General features: G+C 41.4%; 1 protein-coding gene across 2 annotated transcripts in view; it reads left to right on the plus strand.

The window, feature by feature from the left end:
• Positions 1-13,715, plus strand: part of pibf1 (progesterone immunomodulatory binding factor 1) — a 21,967-nt gene extending 8,252 nt beyond the window's left edge. The window contains exons 11-19 of one of the 2 annotated variants that reach the window (XR_015845030.1): positions 2,995-3,160; positions 4,209-4,359; positions 4,749-4,839; positions 6,595-6,697; positions 8,826-8,956; positions 10,219-10,303; positions 12,135-12,314; positions 12,953-13,072; positions 13,207-13,715. Coding sequence is in view for 1 of the 2 variants with exons in the window: in XM_088304388.1 (XP_088160514.1) it covers positions 2,995-3,160; positions 4,209-4,359; positions 4,749-4,839; positions 6,595-6,697; positions 8,826-8,956; positions 10,219-10,303; positions 12,135-12,314; positions 12,953-13,009 (964 nt within the window). In the remaining variant the exon portion in view is untranslated. Of the gene's footprint in view, positions 1-2,994; positions 3,161-4,208; positions 4,360-4,748; positions 4,840-6,594; positions 6,698-8,825; positions 8,957-10,218; positions 10,304-12,134; positions 12,315-12,952; positions 13,081-13,206 lie in introns of those variants that run through there. The other variant, XM_088304388.1, reaches the window with a different exon arrangement.
• Positions 13,716-13,746: the final 31 nt, after the last annotated feature.

Raw genomic sequence — 13,746 nt, forward strand, 5'->3', positions numbered from 1 at the left:
ACTTACTAGTTCATAATTTGAGTGTTCTATTTATTTAAATCTGGCACCAGTTCTGTGACAATTCATTGGTGTATTGCAAGTAAATTACAATGCACTGTTTCTTTATACAAGGAAACCATACTCAAATTTATACAGTTTACTTTAAAATAATTAGTTTTATAAACAATCAATCCAAAATAACAATACAATCAATAAGATACAGAATTATAGTGTTTCGAAGAATTTAATTTGTCTTAATGTTTACATTTAAACATTTTTTTAGTTACTTGAGAAAATGATAAATAATCATTTGCATAATCCTGATTTGAATTATCACTAAAACAATCGTGATTATCATTTTTTTCATAATCAAGCAGCCCTACGGTCCACAGTGTGTAAACAATTTAAAGTACGCCCAGTATTTTCTTTTCATATTTGACTTGTACTGTAGTATGCAAAGTAGGCTATAAACGTCACGTACACACACACAGCAGCAGTGGCAGCAGCAGCAGCAGCAGCAGCAGTGTCTCTGTCTCCAGGGTATTGCTACATGCTTGTCATTTCTCCAGATCCAAACCACCAGCTGTTGGTCTTACTTTCCATACACACACAGGCACGTACATTCACATACGCAGACACACTCACTCTCCCATGCACACTCTCTTAGCCACCGTTGCATTCCCGCCGCGCATCGCAAGCCAGCAACGACAGATGCTCGCCACAAGCCCTTAACCCCTAACCCCACGCATGCCCCTATTTTTGGGGCAAAGAATGAGGCGGACGAGCTTGAAATGGCGTCAGACGACCGTAGAGTAGGCGGCCCGCTTAGCTGCACAGCAGAGTAGTTCCAACCACCAGCTCGTTGCGGTTCCAAAACACACACACAAGGCCGCAGACTGACGGAAAATCAGGGATTCTCCACGTGGAGTAATATGCCAAAATCTCGTTAGAAGGGATGAAGAAATAACCTGACACAAGCGAGAACATTCACATGAAGTCATTCCTTGCATCTCGATTGCAGGCCGGCATCAATAAAGGAGGACATAAAAACGTGGACCATGTGCACTTGTCCGTCACGTCGCGCATGCACAGCTCAGCCGAGCGCGCTCTATGGATGATGAAATCCTATCAGGTCAGCTGTAATCGGGAGTTATTAATATTGTCCAAAGCAACCTCTGCGGCCCGAGGAAGTCAACACGCATTTCCCCCGTCTGCCTTTCACTTGAGGAGCTCACTTTGTTATTTTTAACTGTGGCATAGAGCGTACTCTAGTCAGGAAGTTGGGGATATCTGTTAACATTTCTGAATCAACCTTAATTGTTCTGAAGTCGGTGTGAAATTTTTGAATGGAGATGTCCCAATGGTTCAATGTACTTTTTGCACATCGGTGTTGCGTAACGAGGAGCCAAACGACAAAATGCACAACCGCTGGCAGTGACTTAACGAATACATTTTCTCGTTCAATTAAAATTCTTGTCATGATGATGTTCACATAACAACACAAACAATATGGCTGGGTTTTAAAAAAATTATATATCAATGTGAATCACTTTTCCTTTTCATAGCCCGATATCAATTTACAAAACCATATATTTGTACTTTTAATAACGTCTTTTTCCCCATAAATGTCCATGATTTCACATGTCACGTGAGACCTTGTCACTACGCGACAGTAACGTATTAAAACAAAATGGAGGAAGACAGTAAAGTCAGCGTCAACAAGCATAAAGTCAGATGTATTTATTGTTTTGATCAGGTCATGTTAAATAAAACGTACATGAATAATGGAAATGCATTGGCTTTAATTCTTAATGTAAATATTCATATTTTTACGACTGCACCTAATTACAGCAAGAAGTTTGCACTGATTGCAGCATTGATTCTTCTGAGAATGCCTTCCATGCGAAAGGAGAATTGGTACTGCGTGAAATTCTAGATTGAATTGAAAATCACATCGAATTGGGCTCTTGTCTATTGAATCTGATTGATTTTGGAAATTTTAATCCAAACCCAGCCCTAGTAAACCTTTGCTCAAACGTACCAGGAAATTGTAAGAGTTTTGAAAAGTGTCATTAACAGATTGATGATTTGCAGAAAGGCATAGAGTTAGTGTTTAAAAATGTATGGGTTCATTCACGGCTCAAACACCTGTCGTGAATTTTGCCGTTCAGCTCCTGGTTAAAACAAAAAAATATTGAAACACTGAACAATCGGGCATTCAAAAGTTTCGAAAGGGTCATCCTGAAATGTAACCCGATGCCCCAATATCTCTCAATTTTTTGTGAGTAGCCTGTTACTGAACTTTTATGTTTCCAAAGATATCGATATACAAGAAAAAAAAAAGTCTTTCAATGCACATGTTGTTCCTGACAACTCAATTGAATAAGATGAATGAACTCAGCAAGCTATACAAGCTCATCTTTTTAAGACACCACACAAGATTTAAGGCTTTGCGTGCAAACTTGCGAGTTCACGGGCTACGCCGCTTTTAATTCAAAATGGTGTCATCTGAGAACATAAGGTCCCGCCGTTTCGTTCTCATTAAGTTCCTTGTGCCGACTGCCAAACGCAATCACAGAACATCAAACGACGCCAAGCATCGCTGTGGGCGCTTCTCTTCATTCTGACATTTTGAAGACTCGGCAGTCTGGTTGAGCAACACTTCGCTCGCCAAGTTGCGTGTTGGATAGAGAATCGGGTGACGACTCCCCGCATGGTTTTTTTATGATGAAGATGTTATCTTGTGAATCACTCTGTTTTATTGTGTCTATCACGCAGTCAGAGCCATGGTGCTTTGGTCACTTTACTGCGAGTCAGTTGCACGTAGAATGGTGGTGGGTGTGTAAACTCCCAACCCAAAATCTCAGAACTGTGAGGCAAACGTGCTAAACACTCGTCCACCGTGCTGCGCTGATGACAATCACGCTTATTTCTGAACATAAAAATATTTCCATGCGCAAAAGTGGGCCATAAAAATTCACGTCAGTTTTTGGGTCGTCTCCTTCCACACGGCAGGTTTCGCCAGCTGCAGCTCGGCACCGACGGCAGAGTCGCGCAGTTGTCCAACCAGGCGAAGCTGCACTCCTTCGAAGCCGAGCGCGCTCAATTGATGAAGGAGGAGACGGACAAGGCTCTGGCCCAGTGCCAGGTGGAGTGTGAGAAACTGCGCAAAAAACTGGAGGTACTCCCCAAAACGTTGAAGGAGCGCCTCCGTGGAGACGACAGAGCCGAGAATCGTTTTCTTTACATTGAATGAAACAAAGACGTCAGATATTTGACGGCCGTGCCGTAACGTAATACAGATGAGCAGCCTTCTTATTTTTGTCTGAAAGTTATTCTCCCTCATCCAGCGTTGCTATGTTTTTCTGCCAACCTGTCAGCAGGTCTTCGTCATCAGACAAAATTCTTTCAACACTCTCAAAACACTTTTAGTTGTAGTCATCAGACGGCACCACCACAAGTTTCTTCGAAACGGCACTGTTCTTGGGATAATTGAGTTGAGTTTTGTACAAAAAGTATGTTAATTAATAGGAAAATAAAATTTTTTGGAGGTTGCTCAGAAACTTTTTTTTATTCCACTGTTGGAATTATGAAGGTGCGTCTCAATACATTTTAAAATTACAGAAGGCTTATTTGAGGAATTGAATCACAAAAACACAAAATTTACCATCTCAACAAATTACAATATAAGAAACAATAAAAAAAAAGAACATTTAATTTCAAAATTAGCTAGTAGTTGTTGTGAAAAATCTTTTCATGTGTTAACGACTGAAAAGTAAAATCAAAGAGCTTTTCAACGTATGATAATTACTGAGGTATTACTGCGTAATTCCCGAAATTTTGGGAAATTATTTGTGTCCACTGCCGACCATTTTTAGTTCAGCATGTGTTTATGGTTAGTGTTCATATTTAATACAATTTCTAGACTTAAAGGAGTACGATGTGGAGAGATTTCCGGCTTCCTGTTTGTGTATTTTCGTGAGAATTTAGTCGAATTTTGAACATCAACTACACTAATTAGTAGGAAAACAAAACAAAACGAGATAATACCCAAAAATTTGGAGCATAATAGTGTCTTCGTGTCAAATGTATACTCGGATCAATACCACTTTTATGCCATGTTTGTAAGTTTTTTTTATACAATTGAAAACCTAAATATTTAGTCATGACTAAATTGAAATGTACTATGGAGATACTCAGTTTCATCTTTGCTTCCATCGCTGTGGCAGGTCCTGACGCAGGAGTTTTACAGGCTACAGACGTCATCAGAGAAACGCACCACGGAGCTTCACGCTCAGAATGCCGAGCAGGCTTCCCGACTGCAGACGTACGAAAAGCTCGAGCAGGAGCTGGACCAGGTCACCATGCAGGCTGCCGAAAGTGAGACCGCTCAGTGGTTGTCGTGTTGAGAAAAAAAAAAGAAAAAACCTACAAAGCTGGACAGTCACGATCATTCGTTTGGGCTTGATCAGAGGCACTTTGAAAGGTTTTTAGGTTTGTGCTGGCTTCTATTTAGATCTCCAGTTATGGAGAGTGCGCACTTGTGCAACCGCATTCTCAGTTGTTTAGTTTTACTAACCCTCTCTGAAAGATTTGAATAAGTTATACTGGTTATAGGTCAGATGAGTGGTGGGAAAAAATTATCTTGGCTTCATTTTGATATCACAGAAAACCTGGCATTTGAACAGGGGTGTGTAGACTTTTTATAAGCACTGTATGTTAAACAAACTTTGCTGATGAGCTTTGTGTTTGCTTTGGTGTCTGTCCAGTCGAGAACGAGGAGGAAGCAGAGAGGGTCCTCTTCTCGTACGGCTATGGAGCCAACGTTCCCACCACGGCGAGGAGGAGACTTCAGCAGAGGTACGGACCCTGAGGCACACCGCACACAGCTGGGAATAGCCACTCAAAGAAAACAGAAACACGCACAATAACACATTGCGCATTACTGCAAAAAAGGCACTTCTCCTCCTCCTTGTTGAGACTGGTTCTTCACTTGGAATAAATGACATCAACAAATACATATTTTCGTGCTGAAGATTTGCCAAAGTCTGCGCATAACTTAAGGGCCATTTGAACCCTCAAGTTTTGTCTTTTATTTTTCATGTGACTTTTGAAGGCATTCACAACTCACTTCAAAACAGTACTTTAGCAGAGCGTCAACAATTTTTCAAAAAGAGACATCAGGCTGTTTGATGCCACTCCCAGCTGCAGTTTTACTTTCAAACTATCCATAAATTTTCAGCTTTGAGTTTACTCAAAGTCCTGCAGTTGGCCGATTTTTCTACGCACTGATTAACAAATACTACAGGACAGAATATTATAATAAATTAAAATGTGCTGCTTGTTATTCATATTTATTGTTGTTGTGTCAAGGGACCAAAAGAGTGATGAGTTTTTTTTCATTAAATGTTTTTTTAATTAATTGGTTACCAAATTTTTATTCTGCCACACATCGGAATCGGCCTTATAAAAATACATATCATTCTGGCCGTAATTTTACGCTTCTAGCCACAAATCGTGCATTAACACAAGGTAGACATACAATCTAACAGTTCCTTCAGGCATATATTCTTTATCCTCGGTGAAAATTGATTATTACTGCATCTTACTGAATCAGTGGACAGTATTTGTGAATTATTATACTGCCCCTGGTGGTCAAGTCGTGTACACCAGAAGGAGCCGCAATGACTTAATCATGGTGCACAAACTTTAATTCTGTACATTCTCTTTAATTGTGATTTTTATTCTTTTATGAAGTTCAATATTATAGTGTGCTAGTTTCCAAATTGAAAAAAAAAAACGCATTTTTACATTTGTGTTATTTTTGAGAGGGCAACTGAAAAAGATTAATATGGAAAGCGCTTTGTTACAGCTCCACCTATTGTGAAATGTGCTATAAAAATAAAATTCTATTGTATTAATGGCATTTCCATTCATTTCAATGTAGAAAGATTAGATTGTATGGCGTTACAAAAAACTTTTAATTGTGTCTCAAGGCACCGCTGTAGTGTAAAAGCACAAGTTTACCTTTTTTACAAATCATATCTGCGGCCTTTTCTCGTCTTAGCAACAAATGTCCTCTTGCATCACCCTGAGAACATTGACACACACACACATCCGTACACACGTACGTATTTATTCTTGCATCATTTGTCACTGAAAACATGACTTTATTCAAGCAGAACGAGTTGCTCCTTTGTGTGCCAGGTGACAAAGTGCTTCCTCTCCTACTCATGTTTGCAGTGGCATTAAACCTGCCCGGGTGGATGACAGCTTTCATACCAGCACAAATTCCTCTTGCTTTTTCTCTTCTCACTGCCAAATGTCGACATCTGTCTGTGTGATATACTGCATCATCTGCACACAGGCACCGCAAATCCACCACCTACTACTCACTGTGTTGCGACTTGCATTGCATGTGTGTGTCCTGTATGTGTTTTTATAGTCCACGCGCACTTTTTTGATAGAGTCAACACAAGTGGCTAAAAAAAACCATCATATTGATCTCATCTGTCATGGTTACGTAACCCATGAGGGAAATATTGAAGTAACACTAGTGGTAACTTGCAGTGTTTTGGAATTTTCTCCTCATGCTTTGTGTGTGTGTGTGTGCAGCGTTCACCTGGCCCGCAGGGTGCTGCAGCTGGAGAGGCAAAACACATCATTGAGGAGAGACTTGGAGAGGCACCAGTCTCAAACAGGCCAGATATCCGATGAGGTAAACTGAACACCAAGCGAAGGCGCCACGGCGTTCACCATAATGGGCTGCGTGTTTGTTTGCAACTTTCGCGCCTTCGTGTCCACACCTGCACTTAACTCTGTCTCCCAACCGGATATTCCCCAGTTTTACAAGTGCCCGAATGATATACTACGAGTGTTTTGATGGCGTAACAGTTATCACACAGCCATGCACGCTGCCTCTTCTCTCATCACTCCACCCTCGTGGCATCTCACGGGCCCGCCACTGGTGGTTAAGTCAATGGCGGTTAGTCTTGCACACTGTAATGAGTCGTCCAACAATCGACTCTTGTGCGCTGTCACAAAAATGCCAAGGTTTTGTTAGTGGTAAACACAACAGCTTAGGCAACACAGTGTGAGAAGCCAGAGAGGTAGTGCCTGCCTGTCACACTTGTTGACTCAGAGGGAAAGCAGCGCCACAAACCGTGACGGCGGCGGTCTTATCCGCTCTCAGCACCTCGATGCACCAATCACAGAGGCTTATGTTGTCTAGTGTTTCCGCATGTGCAAAGCGCACACTTTAATTCAGGGTGTGTGCGTGTTCACATGTCCCTTGCTCGTGCTGCAATTCAAAAGTCATCGTAAGGCTGACAAAATGCCAGATTGACTATGCAGGTGTCCAGTTGGCTTTTTTTCCCCTTGATGTAATCCTGTTTATTTCTTTGAAAGCTTTTCGAGTCGCACGAGTGTTGCGATGCTTGAGAGCAAAAAGGCGGGGCCCCACTTGAGACTAAATAAACCGGCCATTCACCTGTCAGCAAAGACTGACTGGCATTCATCAGGAATACCTTATGATTCACTGAGTATGAAAGGAGAGCGTGAAAAATTAGAGTTTCTCTTCTCAGAAAAGCCAAGGGTGTTAACCACCTCACCACCCACACAGACGCCCTGACTAGCTTTACTATTGTCCTCAACCTCCCACCCACTTCGCTTTGCCCTCCTACCCGCTTTTTCTCACCCTCTTGTGAGTTGTAAAAGTGGTTTAATGTGTAACAAACAGACTTTATCTGTTCCCCCCCCTCACGGATTTTCGACCCGATAGCAAATGAATACAAGCAAGAGCACCGCAAACGCTGCTTTTGCTTCTGCATTCGCCCCGTCTGCAGTTCATGCGTTTAGGTCTCCTCATCTACTGTTGTTTTATATCACAAGGCAGCAAGCTACAACTGTCTTGAGTCTGTTATTGACAAAAGACTTCATTTGTACTGTAATAGACTCATTCTGTGCACAAAGGGCCAGCAATTCTTGTACTCTGGAAACTGTCACAGTTCCACGTTCTTCACATTGAGTCAAATTGAACCGTTTGCTGTGTTTGTTGGTAGGGTGATGTCAACATTAAAGACTAGAAAGTCACTTTTGCTGCTTCTGACTCTGAAATAATTTTGTGAAATGTCCTGAAGCTGGACACAAATAGAGGAGCAACTGGTTGTGTCGAGTTCAAATGAGAGTTTGCAACTGCAATGTACGCATAGTTGCAACACGAGCTAACAGTTATGCAAGCTTCTTCTATTTCTTCTCCAACAGTACAGTTCCTCTGTCATGTATGGCATTCCTCCCATTTTTAAAATTGGTTCAGATGGTAAAAAACGGTACTGCATGTTTTTTTTTCAATATTATAGGAGAGACCAAAGTGACCATGAACATGATGTTGCTGCATCTAGTTGGAAACGTTTGACTCGAGACTGCGACATCATTTTTAGAATAATGCATCAATGGAGAATTGAGTCTGGGAACCTTCACTCAAAGACTCCGTTTAATTCAGTTTCCCCCCCTCCCCAAAAATTAACCGTCCCGGTATGGAGGCAATTTAGAGAAGGGGGATTCCTAACTGCTCAGCTGTGGCTCAGAATTATGCAGCATTTGGCACAATGTGAAGCAAAACATGAAAATCCTCTGTTCACCTTATCAATCACTTTAAAGGGGCCTTATGTGATATTTATTCAAGATCCCCCCCCCCCAAACCCCCCCCCCTTCACATCCACTGTGCAAGTTAACAGAGACGAAGTTCCAAGTGGACGCTGACCGCACACAAGGCAACGGTTGCGCAGCTCAAGCAGAATAATTCCGATTGTGATATGCTGCGGTTGAGCTGACTGATTTCTGTGCAGTTGTTAGCGGCCAACCAGCTGCTGGAGCAGACGCAGCAGCCCTACAGCTACCTGATCGAGACGGTGAGAAACAAGGACGGACAGATCAGCACCCTGAAGCAACGCGCGGCTTCACTTGAGGACGATGTCACGTACGCGCGCACTCTTGCACACGCGCACGCACTCACTCTACCATATAGTGGCACAACCTTTCATTTGAGGCAATTACATTTATTTCATTCATTCCACTGTAAAAAAAAAACTTTAATTGGCAGTCTTCCATGTCTGTCATCCCTTGGGTGATTTAGCTCTTTATCTTCCTCGGTGGCTTTGACGCCTTTATAAGTTCATGTCGGTATTTTTATGTGGGTGATTACAACTGGATGAAAATCAACACAATATGCAATTAGCACAGAAAAACTCTTTGAACTCACTTGTGTTCATAATTCAGCAATCTGTTTTACCAAGTGCAGTACAGTGAATTAGTGGTTAAGCATGTCTGGCTCGCAGTCTCAAGGTTCCGAGGTTTGGTTCTCATCTACGGTCTTCCTGTGTGGAGTTCGCATGCGGGAAATGACTCTCCAAAGTCCAATGCAGATTTTGAAAAAAAAAAATCTGAGAGCCAATCAGATTTCATTTGTTTATATGTGCCCTCACTGCATCTCGCTTAAAAAAAAAAGTAATTATTGAATGTGACTCATATTTATTGCACAGGTGTGCCTTAAGACTTGTGGAGTGAAGTAGCGCATGAGAAATAAGAGCAAAGACAAATGTTGTATTGAAATGATTATTCAGTGTAGAAAAATGCATATTGTATTTAAGTAATTACCTCATTGACAGCACGGTAAGCACGTCCGCCTCACAGCATGTGCCGGTGACGTCTTAAAATGTAACATAAGCAGCCCCCCCGAGACTCCACTACATCCATTTCGCTTTCAGGTCGTGGAACGGGGCGAGAGGGAAGTCACTAGTTAGCACGTCAGTTCGCTATTCATTGTGCATCGTGGAATGTCACATGGCTCTGTTACAGTGGCATCATTTGTTTTTAATGCTCTATTTTTATTAAGCCTACATTGTGGCTGTCAACACCAACGCTGATTTCCCAACTCTCTCACCGGCTATTGTAACGTTAGCTATTTTTGCAGGGTCATAGTCCATTCCGCTCTTTCTTACTTCCATCTTACCTGTGTCATTAGGATGGTGACGCATGCTGCGTAGTTTGCGACCACACTTTTTTCTGCACTGATCCTGATTGGACTCCACCCTGATAGCAAAGAAAAGTCAATCTCGCACAATTCCAGTCTGTTATGAGTCACTCTTGAGTCATCATTAGACCGTCTGACTCGATTCATAAAATGAGGTAAATAAAACGTTGCGATATTATCTTTTAACGTTCCATCTCTTGTGTCACCAGCTCTCTGAGGAAAGAGCGGACGGCTCTGCTGCAGGTGAAGAACAACATGGCCGCTGATCTGGAGCGCCTTCTCAACCATCGGGAGGTACATGAGACGACGTACTTAAGCCTCCTGGAAAAATGTTTACAATTGCCATTTAAACTCTAAAACATACCCACAAAAAACTTTGATATCATTTCAAAGACTCCCTCTAGTGGTACATTAAAGTATCACTGCCAAAATACAATTTAGTTTTTTAATAACTGTTTGTTTTAAAACTTATTTGGGTACAGGTTTTGTTACACTTTTGTGTAATAGGTTTATAATTTATTAATTACAGAACTTAGAAAGGAAATTATTGAAGTCCAATAATATTTTAATTTGAATATATTTAAATATTTTTTTTAGTTGGAACGACTGCCTGAGAGAAAATTGACTGTTCCGTACAATTAACAGCTCAAAGTGCCTCAGCAACTGTCACACGCTATTTTTTTTTTCTCAGCCACTTCCCTCGAGCGGCGGTGTATCTAAAGCTTGCTTGTAAAATTCAAATTTTTTTTTTGTTTGCTGTCAAGCCAGGTTGTGACTACGGCTCTCTACTCCCCACAAATTATGGTGCCTTAGAATGATTCAAAAATTTGCAATTAAGCGCCACTGGGCGTGTTTTTCGTAGTTTTACTTTTTTTTCTTTTCTAGAAAAAATAGTGAGCGGGTGAATGGCGATTAGCGAATCAGCTATGGTTTGCACTAAATGTTTTCCGCCTTGCTGTGTATTCATTCACATTTTTATCGAAGGCCTCAAACCGACAAAACACTGATGAAGCCAGTCGTGCCTGTTTTCCTCTTTTCAGTCTGCAGGAGTCACTTTGAAAACAAACGTTCAGGCTTTTCACACCAGACGAGTTCTCTCACTGTGTTGCAACAATTCCTTTACGATTATGTGTGTGCGCGCGTGCACGTGAAAACAGTTTGTCTCCCCCCCGCCCGCTCCCCTACCCAGTGCTTGCCGTTTGCTGTATGAAGTATGTGCCCTGTCATAGACAGCTGTTCCTCCGCCTGCCTGCTTGAGATGCCACCGCAGCGTGTGTGTGTGTGTGTTGGTGTGCATGCGTTGCTGCGTGTGTGTGACATGCCAGGGCTCATGTCCTCAGGGGTGATAAATAGAACAGCAAAATGGCTCAGAGTCCTCCCTTCTGCCTCGTTCCTTTCGCCCCCCCCCAGGAAGATCCTTGAAGCGTGTTGAGCCCCGCGATCGCCTTTACGAGCTGGTTCGACACCAAAGCACATTAGTGTGCCATGAGAGGTCATCAGGTGTGTCGTAGGAAATGATCCCATTTTCGTGACGTGGGGCGAAAAGGATTGTTTACTTACTACAATGTGTCTTGTATGTATGTCATGCGTTGCTTTATGTCTTAAACCCCCCCCAAAAAAAGCAACGCATTCAAACGGAGCATCCGACAATACACAAAAAACAATTATCCTCTCTTCTTTTTGGAAACAACAAATATTACTGCATGTTAGTTGGGGACCTTCTCTGCCTCTTTTATCAGTTACACTGCATTTCTTCCAGTGACCTCAGTGCTGTCAGGCATGTTGTAGCACAACGGGTCACGACACAGAAAGTGTGCAACTCTAAAATTCCGACTTCCATGTACACTGTAAAAACTCATAAAAAAAAATAAAAAAAACACAATTCACTGAAGGGTTGTCACGATTCTTTAATTTTAGGAAAATAATTGATGACGTTGTCGATACCGCGGGAATAAAAAACTGACAAATACTTTAAATAGGCATAAGAAATATTTGTATTAACATGAACGAGACTGCCTGGTTTGGCCCTCCCGCCGCCGCTGTGTTTTTCACCAAACACCGATGTTCTGATACATTTCATTTTGTGGCTTTTCATGTAACACGTCGCCCCCATGTGATCCCGCAGGAGTTAGCCATGATGAAGCAGGTCTTGATCAGCATGCGCTCCCAACAAGAAAACCCTCTGAGCCGTTTGGAGGCCGACAAAGCCGAGCTGGGGACCGCCGGCTCAGACAAACGTCACTCCAAGTGGGACAGCGGACCCGCCAAAGACGAGTCGCCCGGCAAACCGAAACCTACCGTTTTTGTAAGTGTAGGGGCCAACCAACGCCCAATCGTGAGTCACACTTCAACCGTGACAAGGGAGACACACAACATTTCATTTGTGATATACTTCTGAGAGACTCACATATTTATAGTTAAATGATAATGATATAGTGAGACATTCATCACTTGTTCAGCTTTATGATTTTATCATTGTTTTCATTAGAGGTGAAATAAGTTGGTCTGGTGCATCCTAATAAATTAGAATACTGTCGAAAATGTCATTTCTTTCAGTGAATACAAAATGTGAAACTCATCACCCAAAACAGATGAATAATGTTGAGAAAATACTTGTCAGAAGGCAAATTCTGATTCAAGTTCAAATAGTAACATTTGTAATAGTTTGAGATGTGGAGATGGGGAATTTTTGCTTTTAAGATAGAAACATGTCACCATGTGTTTCCCTCTTTGAATTCAATTACTGAAATTACATTTCTCGTCGCTTCTTTAATTTATCGCAGTGTGCCTGTATGTGACACTGCAGTATAAAATAAGTAATTGCATGAATATATATATATATATATATATATATATATATATATATATGCTGTTTGAAACAACAAGGCTTTTTAGATAACTGTCATGTTCTTAATCAAATGTTCTCCTCTGTTTTATTTGCAGACAAAAAGAGAAGCTCCTGATTGGTACCAAAAGCTTAAGCAGAAACCCCAAAACTGACAAATTTTGTGGGCTGTTTTTATCGATGATGTTGTTGTTGTTTTTTAATCACATTAAAAAAATGTATGCCACTTTTCTAATTTCTAAAAAAATATCTATCTATCTATATATATATATATAGAGAGAGAGAGATAGATATATATATATATATATAGATAGAGATATAGTTTTGACTGATTGTTCTCTCCCGCATTCAGATGTTCCTCAGGTAACATTCCTCGCAAGATTGCCCAAGTTTCCTGGCGCACGTCGCTGTTATTGAGCTATCGTCTCATCAGTTGCCTGCTGCGTTTTTCCTGAATTGGACGCTTGGCATATTTTACATGGCCTCATAGTATAAAAGGGAAATCCACCTGGTAGTTAGAAGTTGAGTGCAGCTGCTGTTGCACATTGATTATTGTGCACGGCACATTGCTGAACAACACTGCTGGAATTCTTTCCTTAGTTCTCTGCCAGTTTGGACTGACGTTTTTTTTTGTTTTTTTTTTACATTCTCGTCAGCGTTTGAATCTTATTCTGATAATTCCTTCGATAATCTTCCAGCTAAATCCAAGAATTGGCATCTTCATTGATTTCGCATGAACCCTGACAGATGGGAATTCGTTCGTTCTTTATCTACTGAGGAAAAAATTTGTAAGTGTGTCGTCATTGCTGTTTCCAAACTCGAGCAAAACAATAAATGTGAATCTGGGCTGGCACATCTCAGCTCTCCCCTTATCACTAGCCAAACACTTAGA

This window comes from Idiotropiscis lumnitzeri, chromosome 9 (assembly GCF_059441095.1).
Source record: "Idiotropiscis lumnitzeri isolate Australia: NSW breed Sydney's pygmy pipehorse chromosome 9, RoL_Ilum_1.0, whole genome shotgun sequence".
Taxonomy (NCBI): domain Eukaryota; kingdom Metazoa; phylum Chordata; class Actinopteri; order Syngnathiformes; family Syngnathidae; genus Idiotropiscis; species Idiotropiscis lumnitzeri.